The sequence below is a fragment of the Lithobates pipiens genome, unplaced genomic scaffold (assembly GCF_037356315.1).
Source record: "Lithobates pipiens isolate NorthernLeopardFrog02 unplaced genomic scaffold, aLitPip1_a1.2 Scaffold_3, whole genome shotgun sequence".
NCBI lineage: Eukaryota > Metazoa > Chordata > Amphibia > Anura > Ranidae > Lithobates > Lithobates pipiens.
The window spans coordinates 126,867,317-126,892,644 of record NW_027507790.1 but is presented as its reverse complement, the minus strand read 5'-3'; the positions used below and the strand labels follow the sequence as shown (position 1 = coordinate 126,892,644).

The window sequence follows — 25,328 nt, the reverse complement described above, 5'->3', positions numbered from 1 at the left end:
TACCGAAATGTGCGGATTGTACCCCATTGGTGTGCTATTACTTTGTGGAACGTTTCGCCAAATGGTCCACGAAATATCGTAGTTTTTGCGGCGAAATTTGTCCCATAGAAATGATTGGCGAAATGCTCAAAACTAGAGTGGGAGTAGTGGGTAGCAGTAAGAAGGGTCGCTGGTTCGAATCCTAACCATGACACTACCTGCCTGGAGTTTGCATGTTCTCCCTGTGCCTGTGTGTGTTCTCTCCAGGTACTCCGGTTTCCTCCCACACTCCAAAGACATGCTGATAGATTAATTGGCTTCTGTCCAAAATTGGCCCTAGTATAAGAATTTGGACCTTGGATTGTGGCTCCTTGATGGTAGGGACCAATATGAGTGTGCAATGTACAGGGATAGGGAAAATTTTAGACACCCACTCAGCTTGAACTAGATGGACTGGTGTCTTTATTCAGCCTTAATAACTATATAACAAAAGCTGACAACCCCATGATCAGCCAAAACATGACCACCCCACGATCAGCCAAAACATTATGACCACCCCACGATCAGCCAAAACATTATGACCACCCCACGATCAGCCAAAACATTATGACCACCCCACGATCAGCCAAAACATTATGACCACCCCACGATCAGCCAAAACATTATGACCACCCCACGATCAGCCAAAACATTATGACCACCCCACGATCAGCCAAATAATTTATGACCACCCCACGATCAGCCAAATAATTTATGACCACCCCACGAAAAAAAAAATTTTTGGGAAAAAATAGATCTATGAAAAAACATTTAAAAAAAATTCATTTATGAAAACTAAAAATATAATTTTTGAAAATAATGTTCAGCTCTCCGCTAATGATGGGACTTCTTCAACTTCACAGTTACTCCAGCCACTCCACCCAGTTACTCTGCCCACTCCAGTAGGTGGAGGCAAGAACACTTCACACAATTTCCCCAGAAATTGTAGCTTTTCTAGTTATTATTTTTATAACCAAATTTACCACCCTAACTCCTCCCACAACTTTTACACTATATACACAGTAATATACCAAAACTTGCAGATTGTTCCCGATTGGTGTGCTATTACTTTGTGGAACGTTTTGCCGAATGGTTCACGAAATATCGTAATTTTTGCGGCAAAATTTGTCCCTTAGGAATGAATGGCGAAATGTTCAAAACTAGAGTGGGAGGTGACAAAAGCTGACAACCCCATGATCAGCCAAAACATTATGACCAGCCAAATGACCAGCCAAAACATTATGACCCACCACATGATCAGCTAAAACATTATGACCAGCCAAAACATGATGACCCCCCCCCCCCCCCCCAGTTACTCCGCCCACTCCAGTAGGTGGAGGCAAGAACACTTCACACAATTTCCCCAGAAATTCTAGCTTTTCAAGTTGGTTTGTGTAATCACGGACATAAGTACGCAAATGATCATGTACAGATGTGTACATGTGATTTTCGTGGAACATATGTGGGGGGCATGTTTTCTTTATTATTTGGGGACATTGTGTGCGGACATGTGTGTTTACACTAGGTTGGTGATCAGTGAGTAAAAAGCTGTAAAAAACAGCTCATACTCACTGATCACCAGCCGGCTGCAGCGATCTGCTCTCCTCTCCTCACTGACAACTTCCGTGTGAGGAGAGCTGATTGCCTAGCAACCAGCTCTGTGTTTACATCACATGACGGCTGTGATTGGACACGGCAGTCATGTGATCAGGAGGGCCAATCAGAGCCCTCCTGCCGATCGGAGATGCGCCGTGTCTGGATGACACGAGCGCATTGGGATCGCGCCGCTCAGCGGGCATGCGTGATCCCCTCCTTCTGAAGGATGTTGCTGAATGTCCATTCAGGAGAGAGCTCCCACCCCCACCGGCCGTATATGTACATTGGCTGAGTGGGAAATCTCGGTTGTCCCAGGATCAGCAGATCCAGGTGAGCCAGCATGTCAGGGACTAATCTGGTGGTTGAGGTCCCCGGTGATTCCGGCCTGAAAATAATTCCTTCCTCTGAAATTGACGGTGGTCACTACGGACGCCAGTCTGGCCAGCTGGGGTGGAGTGATGGGGATTCAGTCGGCTCAGGGCCTCTGGTCGACGGAAGAATCCAAGTTGCCGATCAATCTGCTTGAATTGAGAGCGATCAGGCTGTGCCTCCACACGTGGTCGACGTGTCTTCAAGGGCGTCCGACCAGGATACAGTCAGACAACGCCACGGCTGTGGCATACATAAATCACCAAGGGGGAACAAGAAGCTCCGCCGCTGCTCTGGAGTTCACTCACATACTTCGGTGGGCAGAGCGGCACGTTGCGGCCCTGTCGGCCATTTACATCCCGGGGGTGGAAAATTGGCAGGCGGACTATCTGAGTCGACAGATGCTGGACCCAGGAGAATGGGCATTGCATCCAGAGATATTCAGGCTGCTGTGCCTGAAATGGGGCACACCAGAGGTGGATCTATTGACCTCCCAGCTCAATCGGAAGGTCCGGAGATTTGTGTCCAGGACAAGAGATACGTGGGCAGACGTGCTGGTGGGTTCAGTACCAGCTGATCTACGCCTTTCCTCCGCTGAAACTGTTGCCACGTCTGCTTCGCAGATTGGAAGCCGAAGGGATTCCGGTAATCCTGATTGCCCCAGATTGGCCTCTGGTACACAGACCTAGTGCGCCTGGTGGCAGACGCTCCCTGGCGACTGCCGTTGATTGAGGACCTTTTATCTCAAGGTCCAATCTTTCACCCTGCTTTACCATCGCTGGCTTTAACGGCCTGGCTGTTGAAAGCCAGGTATTGAGGAACCGGGGTCTGTCGGACTCGGTGATTCCGACTATGCTGAGAGCGCAGAAATCTTCTTCCAGGAAGATATGCCATCGTACTTGGAAGACCTATATCTCCATGTGTGTGGAGAAAGGGTGGCATCCGCGCTCCTTTGCTATATCCAGGATCCTGCTGTTTCTTCAGCAAGGCGTAAACCAGAGGTTGGCGTTGAGCAACATCAAGGGGCAAATTTCAGCTTTGGCTGTCTTTTTTTTTTTTTTCAGCGACCCCTAGCGTCTCACTCATTGGTGAGTACCTTTGTTCAGGGGGTGCGCCATTTAGTCCCTCCGGTGCGTCCTCCGTTGCCTCCATGGTAGTTGTTGTCGGTGCTTCAGAAGCCGCCTTTTGAGAATATCAGGGAGATTCCTCTGTTGACCCTTTCACAGAAGGTGGTCTTTCTAGTGGCCATCACATTGGTCAGGAGGGTTTCGGAACTGGCGGCCTTGTCCTGCAAGTCGCCTTATATGGTCATCCACAGGGATAAGGTGGTGTTGCGTCCGCAACCGTCCTTTCTACTGAAAGTGGTCTCGGCCTTTCATATCAATGAGGACATTGTATTACCATCGTTGTGTCCTAAGCCGAAGCACCCCAAAGAGGTGGCCCTTCATGCTCTCGATGACGTTGGGGCTCTGAAGTTGTACTTGTCTGCCACAGCTTCCTTTCAGAAGTCAGATTCACGGTTTGTTTTCGGTGGCTGGTCCTAAGAAGGGCATGGCGGTCTCGTCGGCCACCATTTTCATGTGGATCAGACAGATTGTAGTCCATGCCTACGCCTTGAAGGGGCAGGTGCCTCCCTTTGCAGTCACGGCCCACTCTACAAGAGCAATCGGAACGTCTTGGGCCTTCCGACACCAAGCGTCTTTCGCTCAGGTGTGTAAGGCGGCGACCTGGTCGTCTGTCCATACGTTTATCAAGTTTTACAAGGTAGACGTCAGTGCATCGGCTGATGGCTGGTATTGGCCGCAAAGTTTTGCAGGCAGCCGTGTAGTTACTATTGAGTTTTTTTCCTTTTTTTTTTCCCCCCGATAAAAACACAGTACTGTTTCGTTATTGCACTGTTAAATTACTTCCGCAATGTTGCAGTCTGGGGGATCACTCCTGTTGAGGATGCCCAGTTTTGTGGTGGAGTTTCCACACACTGCTGTTTTTTTGTGGGTTTAGTTTCACTAGTTCCCACTTGTCACGGTGGATGAAGTTTTTAATGCTGTTTTTCCCACCCCTCGTTTGGCACTGCTTGGGGATGTCCCATGTAGTTACAGAGAGGAGCTGTGTCGGTCGGTGAATATAAGAGAAAATAGGATTTTTGTACTCAATGTAAAATCCTTTTCTCTGTAATTCATCGACCGACACAGCACCCACCCCTCTTTTTTTTTCCTACGTTATACTGTTTATTGATGTACTGAAGCAGCTTGGAGGAGAGTTGATAGCACGGGGCCCGATAGACTAGTCGATAGCCCACTTAGACCAAAGTATAGTCACCACAGTCAACTACCTGGAATACCTAGGTTGGATTCTTAACATAGAGAAATCTTCATTAAAACCATCAAGAAGATTGTAATACTTGGGTCTGATCATAGATACAGCCCAGAAGAGGGTATTCTTACCCCAGGCAAAGATCAGTGCCATAAGGGAGCTGATTCAGGTAGTCAAGGCGTAGAAGAATCCTTCTATTCGACTTTGCTTGAGGTTGTTGGGAAAGATGGTGGAACAAGAAGGTCCATGCTCTTGATTTCCCAATGTGCTTGTCTCCAAAGGTGTCCGCCAGAGCCTCAGTTGGTGGTAGATAACCAAGAATCTGCAGAAAGGAACATCGTTCCTACCAGTTACCTGGAAGGTGGTAACAGATGCCAGCCTTTCGGGTTGGTGAGCAGTCCTGGAAGAGGCGACTGTCCAATGGAAATGATCCAGGTCAGAAATGGGCGTTTGGCCCTGAGGGCCTGGAAGTTCAGATTGTCAGATTGGATTTGGACAGGACAATTCCGTAATGCCACAACAGTGGTCTATATCAATCATCAAGGGGGCACGAGAAGTAGTGCGGCCCAGAGAGGGGTGAATCATATCCTAACTTGGGCAGAAAACAATGTACCTCACCTGTCAGCAGTCCCCATTCCAGGAATAGAGAATTGAGAGGAGGTCTATTTGAGTCGCAAGCAGTTCCTAGCAGAATGTTCTATTCACCCCAAAATCTTCCTGACAATATGTCAAAGATGGGGGATTCCAGATGTAGATCTGTTTGCATCCAGTTTCAACAAAAAAGATTGAAAACGTTGTCAAGAACAAAAGATCCGCTAACTTGCAGGACGGATGCCTTGGTATTTCCATGGGATCAGTTTTCACTGATTTATGCCTTCCCTCCTGTTCTGCTGCTTCCATGACTTCTTCACAGGATGAAGCAGGAAGGGAAGTTAGTGATTCTTGTGGCCCAGGAGATCTTGGTTTCTAGAGATCATAAAGATGGTGGCAGGGGACCCATAAACCCTACCACTACGTCCAGACCTCTCGCAAGGTCCGGTATTCCATCCTACCTTACAAAAGCATAATGTAATGGTTTGGCTATTGAGACCTACATTCTGAAGAACCGTGGGAACCGTCAGGTTCAGTGGTATCTACCTTGGTTAATGCAAGGAAGCTGGCCTCCAGAATCATATATTATTTTATATTGTCTGGAAGGCATATGTCTCCTGGTGTGATTCCAAGGGTTGGCACCCCAGGCAGTGTCATAGGTAGAATCCTTGACTTTCTACAAATGGGATTAGAAATTAAGTTATCCTTGAGCACTATCAAGTTCCAGTTCTTGGCCTTATCAGTATTATTTCAGCGACCACTTGCTTCGCATTCTTTGGTTTGTAGCTTTATTCACTGAGTAACAGGGCTTAATCCTCCTGTTAGGTCAGCCCTGAACCCTTGGGACTTGAATTTTTAGTTCTATCAGCATTACAGAAACAGCCTTTTGAGCCAACATAACATATTTCCTTGGTCCTTTTGACAAGGAAACTAGTTTTTCTGGTAGCCATATCTTCTACAAGAAGGGTATCAGAGTTGGCTGTAAATAAGTATTGTCTTTCTTGTAAAGAGCCATATTTAATTATTCACTAGGATAAAGTGGTATTGCGTCCTCATCCTAACTTTCTACCGAAGGTAGAAGGAAAAAAAACGTGTCTTTAAATGAGGCGGTGACCAGGTAAGGTCAATTGCCTCCATCCCTATCTAATTGAAACAAACAGGAGGACTGGGGATTGGGCAGGTGTAAAAAGTTTACATTTATTGGAAGTCATTGATAAGTTACATGAGGGTAATCATGAGTACACCAAGAAAACCAATATATTTGGTTCAAAGAATAACCATACAGCAGTGACAATTATCCATTAATAATACAAATCACATATTAAAAGTGATCATTAAATCAATAAAACATATAATTGGCATAAAAACATGGCATATAATAGCTCTATGCATTTTGTGGATTCATCCACTCTTCAGGAGCATGCACATGGAAAACTGAATGCTGTAGTATAATAGTAACAAGAATATCTGTAAGGTCTGACCCTGTCAGGGAAGGATATTAAGATAAAATAAAAGTAATCATACCTAGGATAAACCCCCCAAAACCACTCTCAAAAGTACTTACATTGTGTGTGTCTATGCGGTAGCAAAGTGCCAACATGGATCAGAAAACCCCTAGGGTTATCACTGGTGGGAGCTGAGGTGGTAATGACAGACCGAGACTCAACAAAGATGGTTTCCAAGAAAGAAAATTCTGAAAGATAATAGTCAAAAATGACCATGAGTGCTGAGAAAAATAGTGAGATTATAAAATAGATTGGAAACTCATATTAACGTATGTGGTACAATGGTTCATATGTCCTAAACTTGGTAAAGGATAGGATAATGAGATGCTAATGAGTGTATAAGTAAAGTTAGGTTAGTGAGAGTAGAAGGTAAAGATGATGAAGAGGGGAACTACATAGAAAATTAAGAAATCATATCAACCAAGGAAAATGGGTAGAATAGAAGAAAAGTGCAGCATAAACCGTGGGTGAAAAAATTAGGTCAAATTCACCTAATGAACACTTCAATTCTAAGTGATCCACAAAGTGTGCAGATAAAAGGCTGAAACCACCATTTGAGTTAACCCATCCCAAAATGGCTTATAAGGGCTGGTCTGCCACACCCACCAACATCACGTAGGAGAGTAGGCAACTGCAGCAGGGCAGAAACTGCCCCCAGACAAAACAGTGCCAAAATGTTCCTCCACCTGGCTGCTAGGTGTAAAGTCGATGGAAAGCAGCGGCGCCGTAGCCGTGGCACAGCGGTTCCATGGCATAAGGCATGATGTCGATGCATTATACAGGGCAGTCCACCCACCCTGTAGAGAAGGTGGTGTCAAGTTTTCATTTGCTACAAAAACTGAGGTACTGCCAGTAGTGGGAGGGGTTATATAGGGAGTGGACTTCCTGTCTTAGGGTGTACCAGTGTCCATTATATGAAAGTGGCCTATAACCCACATAGTAATTACTATGGCTCTGTGTTCTGTGATGTACTTCAAAGAAAAATATTTTACAGGTAAGCTGTTCCAAAATTTTTAAAAAATAGGATTTTTATGTCTCTTTTTTATTTTTTGTTTGGCAGAAAATAAAAATCCCAGAGGTCATCAAATACTACCAAAAGAAATCTCTATTTGGGGGAACAAAATGCAAAAAATTTAGTTTGGGTACAGTGTTGTATGACTGCGCAATTATCATTCAAAGTGCGACAGCGCTGAAAGCTGCAAATTGGTCTGGGCAGGAAGGTGTATAAGTGCCCTGTTGTATTGAAGTGGTTAACTTTGGATAGTAAAACATTTTTTTCTGCCAGTAAATACCTTATACAACCCACTTCCTGTTTCTTGTCTGGTAAAAAGCCTAGTCTTATGACATAATGCACAGCTCTCTCTCTAACTCTTGAGTTTGCCAGGAAGGGAGGGGGGAGGAGTCATAAGAGGGCAAATGAAAGATGCAGAGCTGGAGGTGTGCCTCTGTAAATCCAGGAAGTGAATGGGCAGCAGCTTCAGCTGCCCACAGTTAAAATGGATGCAGTCAGACTTAGTGGAGCGAGATTTCTGCAGCATATTTGGCAAGTACAGAGTCGCAGTATATATGAAATATGCAAAGTGGTTGCAGGAAAGCTTCAGAATGGCAAAGATGTTTTTATTACAAATTATGTGAGCAGACTGCGGTTCCTCTTTAAAGGCAAATTTTTGTTTTTAAATGTTGGGATAGAATGGTCAGACCCCTTGTAAAGTTTTTATTGCTGTCTATCTTTGCACTAGTGAGATTTATACCTGTATTTGTAATAACCACTGTGACGAGAGAATGTGAAGGAAGATCCAAAATGTTGTCTCTAGAACAAGGGGTAAGGGAAAGTCTTTGAATGGTAAGAACTGTTCCAGGAACAACTGTTCAAAGGGAAATTCCCTTCACTTTGGAAGATTTTCTCTAACTTACTGTTGAATCTCTGGGAGAGGAATTAAAGGTATATTTCCCCAAAAGTACACACATAGAAAATAAAATAACCTGCTGTAACCCATACTCACTTTATGAAAAAGCTAAAAAAAAGTTTTAGCCATAGCTACACTTCCAGTGTAATATTTAAGAGTCATAACATTTTGATGAGAATCGTAGTGAGACAGAATAACAAATGCAGGTAAAATTCTACATCTAGCTTAAAGTGTGATTCATGTTTTAAAAAAAAAAGCAAGATTTTTTGTTTTCACACCACTTTTTATATTTGCTAGGCTGCTGGACTCTTGCTACAGCTGCGGCAGAAGTGGCACATTTTGTTTATGAAGAGAATGCGGGCACCCTCAAAGCCAGGGACACAAGCAGATGAGGCCACCCTACGAACTATGATCACTGTGCTGAGCACTGAAGAGCAGGCTGCAGGTTTACATCAGCCCTCTGGAATTGGGCAGAGACCAAGGCCAATATCTTCCGAAGAACTATCTGTGTCCTGTTCCTGGAAGAACAGTAATAGTCGGAAGAGCTTGGATATTGACTTTTCTGAAGACCTTCCTAAACTGGACAGGTATTCTATCTGCTTTATTACTACATTAGAATACAGTCTTTTGGCTCATTCACAGCAGTCCTTATGTTAGTATGCGTGCTAGGGTACGTTGTGTAGAGGTAGTGATGGGCAGTGCAATGCATTGTTACTGCTATTAACACTGTTTATGCCCTTTTTTTGTATAATTTATTGAAGTGTCACAAAATGACACTTCATTCCACCCTGTCATGTAGTGCGATGACGTGTGCTTAGCTGCTCTGCATAAAAATACATACATGCTGCATTTTTTTACGCACCAAACATCACTTCACATATATGGTGCCAACAGGACTCAAACACTGTTTTCTATGTACACTTGCTTTTAGCCTATATTAATCTATACAGATAAATGCAGCTCAATGTACAAACGAGTCCTTATTGCATCTGCAACATTTTCTTAGCATAGAATTTTATTTAGGTGGTGTTTCTTAAACACTGGAAACAAATTTGTTAGAAAGGCTTCAGGACTTTAATGGGACCCTATAGATCACAACAACAATATGATATAGACAATAGAAATGTATTGAATATCAGTCTTAAAAACAGCAGGCTATAATGATGAATGTACATCCATATAACAGGAAGAACTACTCCCATATTAATACAAACCTGATCACGGATGTGGAAATACAGGGCAATTTAGGAAACCGCGATCACAGGTCAATTTGAGTATAAATCACACAAATAGGAAACATAAGGGGAATGCAAAGACACTGAATTTGAAAAGAGCCAACTTCCCTAAACTTACGATTCTTGCTAGAAGATACTAAATGGGAGCAAAGAACACAGAGGAAAAGGGTATGCTTTAAGAGCATATTAACCATTTGCCAACCAGCCACCGCAGTTGTACTGTGGAGAATGGAGAGGCAGAATGGCACAGCTGGGCGAAACGACGTTATGTAACTTCGCTTCGCCCTGTGGCCACTAGGGGGTGTGCATGTCCCCCACTCACCCCTGAGCCAATGCGAGTGCCTGGTGGTCACGATCACCGCCGGGCTCCTGTGATTGCCGCTGACACGGAGAACCGGGATCTATGTGTGTAAACACAGTTTCCGGTTTTGAGGGAGAATATGAACAACGATCTGTCATGTCCCCTGCACAGTCACATCCCCACTTCAGTTAGAACCCACACTAGGGGACAGATTAACCCCTTGGTCATCCCCTAGTGTTAACCCCTTCCCTGCCAGTGACATTTTTACAGTAACCAATGCATTTTCTATAGCATTAATGGTAATGTAATGGTAATGTAATGGTAATGTATTAACGGCAATGATCCCAAAAATGTGTCAAAATTGTCCGATGTGTCCGCCATAATGTCACAGTCCTGATAAAAAAATCTCAGATCGCTACCATTACTACTAAAAAATAAAATAAATCATAATAAAAATGCCATAAAACTATTCCCTATTTTGTAGAAACTATAACTTTTGTGCAAACCAATTAATATACGCTTATTGCAATTTTTATTTTATTTTTTAACCAAAAATATGTAGAAGTATGCATATCGGCATAAACTGAGGGGGAAAAAAATGTTTATGTATTTTTGGAGGATATTTATTATAGCAAAAAATAATGCATTTTTTTCAAAATTATCGCTCCTTTTTGTTTATAGCGCAAAAAAAACCAGAGGGGATCAAATACTACCAAAAGAAAGCTCTATTTGTGGGGAAAAAAGGATGTCAGTTTTTTTTGGGTGCAACGTTGCATGACAATTGTCAGTTAAAGCGACGCAGTGCCAAATCGCAAAAAGTGCTCTAGTCAGGAAGGGTGTAAAATCTTCCGGGGCTGAAGCGGTTAAATAAGGGTATTAGCCAGTGCATCCCAATGGGAAATACATTTTAAAAGAGCTAATAAAAGTCCTGGGTGGCTTAACTCCAACGTAAGAATGCATATAAAAGCAAAGGAGAAGGCCTTCAAAATATACAAGGCTGAGGGATCATCATCAGCATTCATACTTTACTAAGAATGCAACAAGAAATGTAAGGGTGCAATTAGGGCGGCTAAGAGAGAACATGAAAGGCACATAGTGGAGGAGAGTAAGAAAAATGCCAAGAAATAATTTAAATACATAAATAGTAAGAAAGAGAGGTCAGATCATATTGGTCCCATAAAGAATGATAGGGAATCTGGTTACTAAGGATGAAGAGATGTCGAAGATATTGAATCTCTTCTTCTCAGTCTTAACGAGGGAATCTGGGGGCTTCAGTAACCAAAACTGCACTGTTTATCCTCATGGCTAACCGAGAACAGAATTAGAAATAGACTTGAAAAACTTAAAATTAATAAGTCACTAGGACCAGCTGATTGGAGAAAAGCCAATGTAGTACCAATATTTAAAAAAGTGCCAAGATGCACCCCTGGGAATTACACACCAGTTAGCCTAACATAAATTGTATGCAAGCACTTGGAGGGGATGATAAGGGAATATATACAAGAGTTTAATAATGAGAACGGTATCATTAGCAATAATCGGCATGGATTCATGAAGAATCATTCTTGCCAAATCAATCTATTTACCTTCTTTGAGGAGGTGAGCTGCCATCTAGATAAAGGAAGCTTTGGAGTGTATCTGGATTTTGCAAAAGCACTTGATACAGTTCCTCATAAACATTTACTGTACAAAGTAAGGTCTCTCTGCATGGACCATAGGGTGAGCACATGGATTGAAAACTGGGTAAAGGAGCAAGTTTAGTGGGTAGTGATAAATGGGGAGTACTCAGAATGGTCCAGGTGGAACGTGGGGTCTCCCAGGGCTCTGTCCTGGGACTAATACTATTTAGTTTATTCATAAACAACCTGGGGGTTAGGATGAATGGCTCAATCTCCGTATTTGTGGATGATACTAAGCTAAGCAGGGCAATAACTTCTCCACAGGATGTGGAAACCTTGCAAGAAGATCTGAACAAATTAATGGGGTGGGCAAATACATGGCAAATGAGGTTTAATGTAGAAAAATATAAAATGCATTTGGGTGTCAAAAATATGAATGCAATCTCGTCACTGGGTGCGATCCTCTGGGGAAATCTAGGATGGAAAAGGACCTGGGGGTCCTATTAGATAGATGACAGCAATCCTTAGGGGTATAGTCTGTGGCTGTAATAGCTGGATGGTGATGTATCCATAGGTTGAGTGGTTGGAAAAGAAAGGGGTATTAAGGGTTAAAAAGGAAGGCAGCCTTTCTTCAGTGTGTCCAGAACTCTGAAAGACATGTAAGGAAGAGGCGCCAACCTGAGTGTAGTATTAAAATGATGACTTTAATAGGAAAAGATTAAAAACACTTACAAGATGATAGAAAATGCATGCTCGTCAAAGTAAAGTACAGTCCTGGCATTCCATATGATTCTGTAGGTCCCACGCTGTTCCAGATAGCTGGAAAAGATTGAGCAGCTGGCTGGATTTGATCAGTGTTTCTCCAGGAGCAAAGGAACCAGGAAGCTCCACATTGACCAGCATGGACCGTGGAACAGGAAGTGATGTCACCGGTGTTATAATAAAAAAGGAAATACCGGCGCTCAAATAATTACTTATATGTTGCACTAGTGTGCTGCAATCAAGTGAGCCCCTTCAAAAAGAAGTGAGAAAAATTATATATCAAATTCTAGATTGTGCCAGCTACTAAAGAATCCTATAACTACTATTATTAACTGTGCTCAGAATTGTGCCTAGACGTATATCACATACACACCTTACCACCTGCTTAGTGTTATATTCTGTGCTTCACAAATTTAACTAAAACAAAAAAACTCATGCTCCTATAGAAACATACATATATAGACCAAAAAAAAAAAAAAGGTGCAACCCAAACCCCACCCCAAAACCCCCTAGCTCAAGTCCCAATATCCAAAGAATATATATATAGGGTACGTCTCCCCACTTCCAATTCTTGTGAAAGTCCCTTATTGCTTAAACAATTAACTCTTCCGGTTTTCACGTGCGTAGCTCACCTCCATATGTCTTTTATGAATTCATATAACCAGTGGATTGCTGATTGGAGAATATGCGAGTATAAGGAGTGGTTATCCATTGAATGAACCAAAAGCGAGCTTCCATTGATTTCTGGTGAGTTGCCATTTCGTAAGGTGGTGGTGGCACGAAGGGTGATTTGTTAAGAGCTACGCACGTGAAAACCGGAAGAGTTAATTGTTTAAGCAATAAGGGACATACCCTATATATATTCTTTGGATATTGGGACTTGAGCTAGGGGTTTTTTTGTGTGGGGTTTGGGTTGCACTTTTTTTTGTCTATATATGTATGTTTCTATATGAGCTTGAGTTTATTTGTGAAGCACTGAATTAATATAACACTAAGCAGGTGGTAAGGTGTGTATGTGATATACGCCTAGGCACAATTCTGAGGGCTGGAATCTTGTCACTCAGGGCTGCAGTAGTGAAAGGCTATGCGCTCGGAACTGACTTCTCCTTCCATTGGACAAACACCACAAATGGGCGTGTGATCTTTTATAACAAGGTGTATGTGTCTAACTCCTCATTGAGTCCTCCTGGCGAGAGGGAATTGAGGGAATATATCCAGAAAGTCTCCTGCTGGCAGAGTCATTTGAAACGCTCTGCAGCAGGCAAACCTCTGGAGATGGCCTCTATGCCCAACACCTTCAGGCCTTCGGTGTACTTTTGATGTTCAGTCAAAAAATGTCTTGGCACACTGTGCTCATCACATCCCTGTTCGATGAACCGCCTGTGCTTGCCAAAGCATTGGTGGAGGGGATGGATGGTTCTGCCAGCATATGAGGCCACAAGGACAGGTCCTACAGTATACTACATAATCACTGGAGCAATTGTGAAACTTTTTTTTTCTCTTTTGTTCGTTGACGGACACAGCTCCTTTAAATCTTGACCATAGGTTTATCACGCCTCCTTCAGGAGAGGACTAGGCAGAACATTTAACACATGTAAAAACAGCAAGACTGCATGGCTCTGCCCAGGGGTCAGTCCCTCTGCGGACCCCCTTTGGGATTTTTTTTTTTCCCACAAGATTTTGATCCTGTGACCTTCTATTAACAGCCGGCTGGGTGACAGGCTGGATAAGGTAGATCCTTGTAGTCTCCCCAGCCTGGCCATCGAGCGTGAGCAGGCCCTATCTACACGATGGGTCGGTCACGACATGCCCCTTCTGCACCAGGGGCGGCCGGTGAGCTGTATGCTCTGGGGCACACATATGACTGGGCTACTGCTGTGTGTCTGTGTGCTGTGGTCAGCAGCCACTCCGTACTGCTCGGGCGATGGGTCTGTAGTGGAATGCGTCCAGCTATTGCGACCGGACGGGTCAGTACAGCTCTCCCTGCCTTGGCAGGAAAGAGCAATTGGGCATTTCCTGGGAGGTTGATTGGGTGTCTCTCGCTCTCCCTTTCCTCTCTCCCTATTCCTTTTTTCCCTCCTCCTCCCCCTGTGGGGGCTGCTACATGAATGGGCATGAGGTGCGGTGTATGTACCTGGGCCAGGGGTCCTCTGGGGGGGGGGGGGGGGGGGCTCTGTACCTAGCAGGGGCTGCGCTGGCTGTTTGGGGTCTGTTGTCTTCTGTCCCCCTTTTCTCTTATATTCACAGACCGACACAGCTCCTCTCTAACTAAATGGGTTTGTTAGCCTGCCATTAGGAGAACTAAGCAAAAACTGTAACACAATACACAGAACTTTAGTCCCGCCCCGGCGGGCGGATCCTGTGCTAACAATCCTCCCTGCTCCCAGGCAGAACTCAGTTTTATTTTGCCTAGCAAAGGAGAATGACCTAGGAACCCTGCGGGCCCTTTGGTCCATTTTTGTGATGCGGGTTTGATGTTTTTTTTGCGCAAGATAGAAGATCTCAGGATCTTTCAATCAACTGCTGGCTTGGTGACAGGCTGGTTAAGTTATCCTTGTAGCCTCCCTAGTCCGTCCATCGAGCGTGTGCAGGTCGCAAAGGCTCGGCAGGCCACGACATGCCTCAGCTCCAGAGGTGGTCGGTGAGCTGCAATGCTCCAAGGTATACATATGACTGGGCTACTGATGTCTGGATCACAGTATACCGGGCCAGCAGCTACCCTGTAACTAGTAGGCCTGTGATAGAATGTCTCCCAGCTCTTCACGACTGTTAAGTATGGCTCTCCCTGCTTCGGTGGAGTGAGCAGCTGGGCATTCCCTGGAAGGTCGATTTGGGGGCCACCTCACCGCCTTATCTTGTCTCCCATGTGCCTATCTCCCCTCCTTCCACCCTCTGGGGGGGGGGTGGTTGCATGTGCTGCGGGTGGTGTGTGTGTGGGGTTCGCTGGGTCTCTCACCTGTAGGGAGCTCTGTGTGGCTAGTGTTTGTCCTGGCCCCGGTCTTGGGGGTCCCAAAAGGTCTGTGGAGGTGTTCTGACTGTTGGCAGGCAGGTACTGTTCTGTGATTTTCCTGTCACCGCATGGCGCTGTCCGGCAGCCATCTTGGCTGTGGGCGAAGCAGGTTCCCCTTGTGAGCCTCAGCAGCCATCTTCTATAGGATTTTCCTATTGGTTGCATTGGCGGCCATTTTCTTGAAGCTTGAGCGCTCTTTTCACCACAGTTCTCTTGTGACAGCTTCACATGTGCTCTCACATGCTGTTTCCTGTGTCCACTGTGTATACAGGACGCTGGATGGCTCGTCCCTGAACGCTGGTGCAAGCTCTGCAGAACGTTTCACCGCTATCTTATACAGCTGCTGCCGACACAGTTTCTACACTCTGCAACTGGGTAACATCCTAGGGACTACATGTATGGCTAGTAACATTCACTCAACGCCCCAGGGTGGTGAGTCTGGCGCTAGGTGCCCCTACCCCCCCCCCCCCCCCCCAGCAGCAGCAGGAGGGTGGGACCTTCACTGTCCTAATTCCTCTTGCAGGTGGCAGACAGGGTAGGGTCAGCATGGCTTCAGAAACTGGTGTTTCTTCCCCTGAAATCCAGGCTATTGCAACCGGGTCACCTGCGGATGGCGCTGTGCCCATGGACACCCTGACAGCGGTCCTAAACACTTTTGTTGCAAGAATAGAGGCGGTGCGTGGAAGGAAAGGTGCGCGTAAACGGCCCCTACCCCCCGTCCTCTGGGGAGAGCTCTGATGCAGACTCTGGCCCTGCTGGTGACCCCTGCTCTGACCTATCAGACGAGGCTGACAAGGAGACCATTCAGACAGTGAGGATGATTCTGGGTCCGGGCGCGACAAAGCGCTTGTTGGAGCATTTATCACAGCTGTGCGTGATACCCTGAAGATATAAGAGCCATCGGATCCCTCTTCTGATGTAGCGGTCCCTTTTGGGCCCTGCAAGCCAGCACATTCACCTAAGGTGTTCCCGTATTTGACTTATTTTGACAAGTTCATCTATAGGGAATGGTGTCAGCCGCAAAGGACCTTTTCGGTTCCCGAAAACATGACGGTGCGTTACCCTTTTGAGGAAAGCCTTCTCTAGAAATGGTCGGCTCCTCCGGTTGCGGACCCCCCAATATCCAGGTTAAATAAAGTAACCACGATCCCGGTAGAGGGGACTCCTGCATTCAAGGATCCCATGGACAGGAAGGCCGAGGCAGTGGCTCGTTCCTTGTCTATGGTTGTGGGGTCAGCCGTGCAACCAGTCCTGGTATCCACACTGGTGTCGCAGACACTGACTGAGTGAACAAAACGTTTGCACCGCGAATTGGTAGAGCAGAACGCCTCCCCTGTCTGCGTGGAACTAGCAGACCAACTAGTGCAAGGCCTGAAGTACGTTTGTGATGCGGCCCTGGATACTCTCCCTCTGTTATCCAGGACTTCAGTGACAGCTGTAGTGCTGAGGTGCCTGATTTGGATTAAATGATGGTCTGCTGTCCAGGCATCCAAAAAAGCCTGACGGGTCTTCCCTTCCTTGGCGACCGGCTCTTTGGAGCTTCGTTGGATGACATTAAAAATTCCACAGGTGGTAAGAGTACGCTACTCCCACAGGCCAGGAAGGCTAAGGAGCCACGCTGCAGGAAATGGCCCTCCTTTTCCGCTCACAATCGGCTTTTTCGTCCGCCCGGTGCTTCGATAAAACCTTCCCAGCCTGACAGGATGTCCACGGACGATCAGAAGCGTTCCTGGAACCACAAGCCTGTGAACAAAAGTGCTACTGCATAAAGGTTTGCCCCCACCCACATCTCGGGTGGGGGGTTGCCTTCGGGAGTTTGCAGCTTGGTGGACCTCCCGGTTATCCGACCATTGGGTCTGCACCTTGGTTTCCACAGGCTACAAGATAGCTTCGCTCTTGGCCACCAAACAGATTCTTCCCCTCCAGCATACCCGCGTTCCCGTTTTGCCAGGAGGTCCTGCTAGGTGCGGTAAGGGACTTGCTGAATCAGGGGGTGATTGTACCAGTTCTGGAATCGGAACGCTTCCAGGGGTTCTACTCAAATCTGGTTCCCAAGAAGGAAGGGGTACGTCCAATCTTGGACTTAAAAGCCCTCAATCACTTTGTAAAAGTGCAGAGGTTCAGAATGGAATCAGTTTACACAGTAGTCGCTGCACTCAATCAAGGGGACTCCCTGGCATCTTTGGACATCCAGGATGCGTACCTGCACATACCCATATGCCTTCGGCATCAAAAATTTCTGCGTTTGGCAGTCGGGGAAGCCCATTACCAGTTGGTGGCTCTTCCTTTTGGCCTGGCATCAGCCCCCTGAGTCTTTACCAAAGTACTGGCTCCAGTATTGGCGTTGCTGCGACAACGCGGGATTGCGATCATGGGTTACCTAGGCGATCTTCTCCTGAGAGCATCTTCCGCCTCAGAATTAGAGGAGGATGTGGTGATCACCATGCAGACTCTGCAAGAATTTGGGTGGCTGTTGAACCTAAAGAAGTCGGTGGTTGTGCCGACCCAGCATCTGGAATACCTGGGTTTACTATTGGACTCCGGGAATGCGAGGGTCTTTCTCCCCTCAGTCAAGTTGCAGATTCTCAGATCTGCAGTCAAACTACTGAGGAACCGCAAGTGGTCGTCACTCCGCTTTTGCATGCGAGTACTGGGGCTCATGGTAGGCAGTAGGCTAGGCAGTACCTTATGCCCAGTTCCACACCAGAGTCCCGCAGAAGGAGATTTTGACAAAATGGGACAAATCTCCGTTGTCCCTGGATCGACACGGTTGCACTGCACTGATTGGACTTTGTACCTTTTACTTTTTTTACGTTGACTTTTATTATTTTGCATTTGATGCAATTTTTTGCACTTTTTTTTTTTTTATATATAATTTTTTTTGCATTTTTATGTGTTTTTTTTTTTTAATGTTATGTATGGTTGTGTTTGCACCTTTATGCACTTTAGACCTTCCTATTCCTATTGCATCCTTCTTGCACTTTGTGAAGAGTTTGGCACTTAATGTGTTTTTAATGTGACCTTATCACTTTTTGCGATTTTCCGGTCAATTGTTCCGCTTTGTGATTGCTATCCACTCCTTGCACTTTATATGAAGACTTTGACACTAGATGCAATTTTCTTTTCACGTTATGCGATTTTTGGTGTTACTGTTTAGGTAAATGCACATTTTGATGGATTTTCCAAAGATCTAATAGGCTTGTGTGGAGAGTGGAATACTTTGTGTAAGTAGTAGGGATGAGTAAATCAAGTTGCATGAGTCAGGAATAGAAGCATATCCAGCCAGTGGCAATTTACTTAGTCAGCAAAACCATGATTCAGTTGTCCAAATGAACCTCTTATCCGTTAACTCCTAGTTCAGCATAGTGGCAGCAGGTCCTTTGCAACAGCAAGCCTGTACTCCAATGGTGCGCAGGCTCGAGTCCTGTAGGTGACCTCTAATCTTCTGGTGTTATGGGTTTTTGGCCAAGAATTCCCCAGCTTCTGGTGGTGTTGCCTGCTCTTTGTATGTTGTGCAGTGCATTCTGTTTAATCCAGGTGAACTTTACAAATTTATTTTCATAACCATCGATCACAGGACACTGGCCAAAAAAATAGGCTGACCATGCATGAATCTTTGGGTATCCATTGTAGATGAGTCCTCCATACGAACAATCTCAGTGTCCGGGACTGTCTCAGACACAGAAGCAACACACTGGGCTTACTAGCTGATGTGGTGTGTAATAACTTGAAATTACCACTTTTGGATGCCTCTTCACCTAAAATCACAGGATTTTGGGTCCTTGCGGCAGCCCCAAAAAAAAAAAACATTATTTTTCTAGTGTACCCTCGATTACAGGAAGTGATCTCTCGAATGGACTCTCCTGTAGAATGTTTTCACCTCCAAAGCTATTCGCCTAGCGGTACATTATAGGGAGGAGGAATTCTACAAGAAATTGAGTTTATTGGCTGTTGACCCAGCCATTTCCTATTTAAATAAAACACTGCTAGTCCCATTGGATGATTTCCTGTTTTTTTTTTTAACGATGCCTCAGATAAAAGGATTTATTTTTTCTTCTGAAACTTCCTTCTTGCAGCTCTACATAGACATGAGGCTTTTTTGAGAGTTGTGTTTCTCAGTGGATGTCTTGGAAAATGCCATACAGCAGTGGGCACCATGTCTTTTCACATGAGAAGTATGCTAGAGCTCAAGTGCTGGTCATCAGAACTTCTCTGCAAGAAACAAATCGTGTAGCTACTCCTTGAGGGCAAATACTTGTATAGACCATCTCAAAACGCCTTCATCCATAAGTTGACTGTGGGGAAAAGTACTCCCTTTCCCCCTAAAAAAAAAAAAAAAAAAAAAAAAAAAGGCAAAGGTGACAGGTCAGAGATTAGCGAAGCCTTCGGAATTCAGATATAGTTTCACAACCAACAAGAACTCAGGAAGATGACTGGGTGTTCACTGTAGTGTCCAGAGGCTACAAGCTGGAGTTTCACTGCTTTTCCCCCTCTACGCTTTGTGCTTGGGTATTTTTGGAACCATAAAAAAGTTGTTTTCTTTGCAGCTTTAGAAAGGCTGCTGTCCCCAGGAGTTTTCGCACCCATACTGGAGAGGTAACACAGCTTCAATTTCAACCTGACTACCATTCCCAAGCCAAATGGAGAAGTTTGGCCTGTTCTGGACAATCACGGGTCTTAAGTTCCTGAAGGTACAGAAATTCATGTATGTACAGGGGAAGATAGCCGCATGCAATGCCAAGTTTCACTCTAAATCTTTTGAGCTTGGTAATTTGTTACGGTACAAACGTCAGGAGTCCTTGAATCTGTCAATGCATCTGACTCCCAAGACCAGGTTATCTCTAGAATGGTGGGTATCTACACAAATGCTGGACACTGGGAAATCCTTCCTTCTAATGAACAATCATCTTGATGGCAGATGCCAGTCTGTTTGGCTGGGGAGAGGTGTTCTGGAGAATGATGGGGAACGGGGATGGGGTACATGGTCATCAGAGGAGTTGAAGTTGCAGATTAACATCTTGGAACTTTGGGCAATTCAACTTGCTCTCTCACACTGGTCTGTACACCTGTGGGGTCTCTGTAAGGGTGCAGTCGATCAATACCCCAGCTGTGGCATACACCAACATTCAAGAACAAACAAGTAGTCACGCCAGATAGAAGCAAACTTGATCTTACCTTAGGCAGAACTTGATATTCTGGTCCTCTACACAGTGGTTTTCAACCTCAGTCCTCAAGTACTCCCAATGGACCATGTTTTCAGGTTTTCCTTTACTTTGCACAACTGCTTTAAATTAATATCAATGATATGGTATTGATGAGAGCTATTTTATCTAAGGGAAGTTCCCAAAACATGGCCCATTGGATGTACTTGAGGACTGAGGCTGAGAACCACTGCTCTACGCCATGCACATTCCCAACATGCAAAATTGGCAGGCGAAGTTTCTCAGTCCTCAACAGCTGATTCCGGGAGCATGGGTTATGCTTGGACAGTGATAACTGTCTTTTTTTTTTTTTTGGCCAGCGTCCATTCCCCTGAAAGTGGCAGCATAATCTAAGAAGTCATCTATATGAAATAATGTGTCATGTAATGTAAAAGGATTTTACAGTTAAACCAAACATACTATTTTTCACCGCTTTGCAAATCACTGATGAGATAGATTTTCCATTCTATGGTGATCTGTAGTGGTGGTTAGTTCTGTGCAGCAGTCCTACACAGTTCATTGCTTAACCACTTGCTTACTGGGCACTTAAACCCCCCTCAGTCCCAGACCAATTTTCAGCTTTTAGCGCTGATGCACTTTGAATGACAATTGCGTGGGCATACAACACTGTACCCAAATGACATTTTTATCATTTTTTTTCCCACAAATAGAGCTTTCTTTTGGTGGTGTTTAATTACAGCTAGGAGTTTTATTTTTTGCTAAACAAACAAAAAAAGATGCAAAAAAAAATCATGTTTAATAGTTTGTTATAAAATTTTGCAAACGGGTAATTTTTCTCCTTCATTGAAGTGCGCTGATGAGGCAGCACTGATGGGCTGCACTGGTGGGCACTGATGGGCTGCACTGGTGGGCACTGATGGGCTGCACTGATGGGCTGCACTGGTGGGCACTGATGGGCTGCACTGGTGGGCACTGATGGGCTGCACTGGTGGGCACTGATGGGCTGCACTGGTGGGCACTGATGGGCTGCATTGGTGGGCACTGATGGGCTGCATTGGTGGGCACTGATGGGCTGCATTGGTGGGCACTGATGGGCTGCATTGGTGGGCACTGATGGGCTGCACTGGTGGGCACTGATGGGCACAGATAAGGTGACATGGATGGGTGGCACAGATAGGGTGGCACGGATGGGCACTGATAGGTACCACTGGTAGATTGGACTTATGGGCACTGATAGGTGGCTCTGATAGGTGGCACTGCTGGGCACTGATGGGCGGCACTGCTGGGCACTGGTAGATGACACTGATGGGCACGGATATGTGGCACTGGGGTGCAGCACCTATGTTGAGGCAGATTGTGGGCACTGCTGGGTGGCACTGTGGGCACTGCTGGTTGGCACTGCTGGGTGGCACTGTGGGCACTGCTGGGTGGCACTATGGGCACTGCTAGGTGGCACTGACGGGGGGCCCTTTATTTTTTCTATTGTGGCACTGGCAGGGGGCAGGTGGGCACTGACAGGGGGCAGGTGGTCACTAACAGGGCTGGCCATGATCGGGACTGATGTCGCGATCACGGCCGCCGGCGATCGGCTTTTTTTTTTTTCTCCTCGCGCTGTCAGCGCGAGGAGGAATAATAGCCGATTACCGGCTCCGTTATATCACATGATCAGCTGTCATTGGCTGACAGCTGATCACGTGATAAGGGGTCGGGGTCGACCCCTTGCACGGATCGGTGATCAGGCGAGTCTCGTAGACTCGCCGATCACAGAGCGCGCGCGCCCCTCAGGGGGGGCGTGCAGGGCGCTTGTGCACGGGACAACGTCTATTGACGTCGTCCTGGAAAAGGAGATCCGCGCTGTAGCCGTCATTTGGCTATAGCGCGGATCTCAAGTGGTTAAAAAAATTAATATATTTTTTTTAAATATAAGTGTTGTATTTATTGCCCTGCTTCAGGCTAAGTATTTTTTTACATGCCTTGCTGTAGGTTTAAAAAAATTGCAGTAGCAATACCTTAAATCCAGTCCTGCCCAGAGTCATTCAACCCAGAAGACAGAGACTGAGCGTGCAGGCATAATGGCCCTGTTTCCTCCTTGCAAGGGGATGGAGAGCACTGCAGCACCCTGTACTCTTGTATACCGATGAAGAGAGTCACGCTGATGTTGTCCTGTCAAGGCTGCACCTTGCATCAGCAAAACTGCCCACCACTGGGAAATTACCGTATTTTTAGCACCATAAGACGCAACCCCCCCCCCCAAAAAAAATAGGGCAAAATGTCCCTGCGTATTATAGTGCGAAGCCAGCAAGCCGGCCAGCCAGAGGGGGGTTATGGAATGTAATGGCAGCAGTGTCCTCCACTGCCTGAGATGAGCTGGTGATAAAGGGGTGGGAGGTGTTGGCTGGCATGGTATCTGTTATGTCCCTTTGACACAGGGTCTCTCAGGGTGTTGCTAGCAATGCTGCCAGTGTCTGCTCAGCAAGTTACACACAGGCTGGATGCACTTCTTAACCAGGGAAGGGTTTTACTCAGAAAGCAATGTACATTCTTAGATGGAGGAGTACTATACAACAGATCTCCCTCTAAGTAACATACTGCTGCTTCCAGTCCCACACACACTGTGCATGACTTCCTGGTACAGCCCCTCCCCCAGCATGCATCAGGAGAAAGGGTTTAAGGGTCACAGTGATTCTGCGTAAACATTACAGTATCCACTGCCCAGTCCCCTGAGCTGTTGTGATAGAATAGGCTGAAGGGGTATTTATGTCTGCCCTGTCACCTGAGCTTATCTGGGAAGGGGGGAGGTTACTGTGTCCACCACCACCACCCAGATATAGTGTAGCTGAGCTGATTTGATAGGGGGTGGTATTACTGTCTCCCCACCTATAGTAGTAGCATAATACTAAATATTTTGGGACACCTTTTGGTTCAGAATATTTTTTTTCCTTGTTTTCCTCCTCTAAAACCTAGGTGCGTCTTATGGTCAGGTGCGTCTTATGGTTAGGTGCGTCTTATGGTTGCGAAAAATACAGTACCAAAGAAGAGAACCCACCACACTGCTGTGTGTCCTTAAGAGGTGGATGAGTTAAATCTCCTAATCATTTCCTATAGTACTCTGGAATACTGTTGGGAAGATATCTATGCCTAGAGCTTCACACCTGCTTTAGGAAATATCAAAGCCCCTCTCCTCCTATTGAACTTTAGAGTTTTACTGCATGTTGAGTGTCTGTAAATGAAATGCTGCTTTTGAGTAGTTACCCTATCTGATAAGAGATGTTGCCTCTAGGCACCAATCATAGTCTAGCTGTGATTTGTCCAGTGCATGTTTGAGCACAAGTTTTCTGAACTAGGTTTTTCCATTCTGTTTTCATCCTATTCATAGATTTTTGCAGCCATTTTTTTATTTTTTATTTTGTAGAACAAATGTGAAGTCTCCTCCTCCAGGGTTAACTCTGCAGGCTAAAAATGAAGAGAAAGTGGGTTTACACCCAGAACACCATGAAGATAAATCGGAGCAGATGTTGGGGAAGTTACTTGAAAGCATTAGCTTCACCAGTCCCTGTACAAGCCCGTCCTCACCCTCGTCTGTAAAGGTAAGGGGCTGAGCAATCTGTAGATCTCTGCCAGGCTGTATTCTGAGGGCTAGCACAGACAGTATTGTTGACATAATTATAGTTGTATTTATCCAATTTTTGTTTAGTAGGTACATCATGTGTCCTACCATGTAAATTTAAATCACCCGAGCTGTAAACACCCGAGCTGTAAGCTTATTAGGGTGTGTTCACTCCAGTTGTGCTGAAGCTGTGTTAATCAGCATTAATAAAGACACAGAAAAATCAATTGTTTTCTATGTGCCCTGTTCAAACCATACAGGTGTGTTGGTGAGCACTGCAAAAAAATGCAGCATGTATGCATTTTTACGCGGCACAACGCTTTACAAGATTGAATGAAGTGTCATTTTGTGACATGCTAACTAAAAAGTGTCAAGTAAAATAATAATGTGGGATGCCTTAACGTGAAACTGTAGCTAGTGTTTTTTTTTTTTTGTGTAAGATATACTTTTGTTTAAATTTTTGTTGGGTTTTTCTTTTTTATCGGACAATGAGACCTGAACTGGAATTTAATTTTAACTTTTGAAAGCAAGAATGAAAACTGGATCGAGAACATTGACATCAAATATTCCAGTTATGGTTCATGCAGGGTTTGTTCATCAATGAAATAAAATGAAAGATCATAGACACATTCAGGAATTATCTACACTTCCTGTCCCTTTAAATGAGGCAGGAAATGGGCATGTGTGGTATGCACGGCTAAACCTTTTTCAGAGTGAAATAGAAACTGGTGAAGATTTTGCTTCTAATTAAAAAAAAGAGTTGGACCTGGTGTATGCCAATAGCCATTACATGTTCAAAAGAATATTTATTATTTTATAATGTATTCCAGTCTTCAAAGTCTCCTTCATCGCGTCCAAATTTATCAGTGCGTTACTTTATAATGAAGAGCAGCAACCTGAGGAATCTTGAGATCTCCCAACAGAAGGGAATTTGGTCCACCACCCCAAGTAATGAGCGCAAGCTGAACAGAGCATTCTGGGAGAGCAGTGCGGTGTATCTGGTATTTTCTGTTCAGGGATCTGGACATTTTCAGGTTGGTATATGTATAGTGAAATGTCCATAGGCAACACATGCACACCCATTCATACCATTCAAAACTAGCATGTTGGAGTTTTCTGTGCTTTTATTAAAAAAACAAGCGCCTTATACTTACCTGCTGTGTGCAATGGTATTGCACAGAACAGACTTGAATCTCCACTTTTGGGGTCACTGTCAGTGCAACCTCTGAAGTTGGGCCACATCCAGACCACCACTGTCTTCCTCAGAGATTCAATATGTTTAATTGTGGTATGTAAAAAAAACACAAATTGTATAGAGAATATTCTTTCATAA

At 45.1% G+C, this 25,328-nt stretch overlaps 1 protein-coding gene across 3 annotated transcripts in view; it reads left to right on the top strand.

Moving 5' to 3' along the window:
• Positions 1-25,328, top strand: part of YTHDC2 (YTH N6-methyladenosine RNA binding protein C2) — a 274,280-nt gene that overhangs the window by 208,170 nt on the left and 40,782 nt on the right. For 2 of the 3 annotated variants that reach the window (XM_077462265.1, XM_077462266.1), the window contains 3 exons: positions 8,597-8,886; positions 23,801-23,975; positions 24,826-25,029. In XM_077462265.1, the coding sequence (XP_077318391.1) occupies positions 8,597-8,886; positions 23,801-23,975; positions 24,826-25,029 (669 nt within the window). The remainder of the gene's footprint in view (positions 1-8,596; positions 8,887-23,800; positions 23,976-24,825; positions 25,030-25,328) is intronic. The other variant, XM_077462267.1, reaches the window with a different exon arrangement.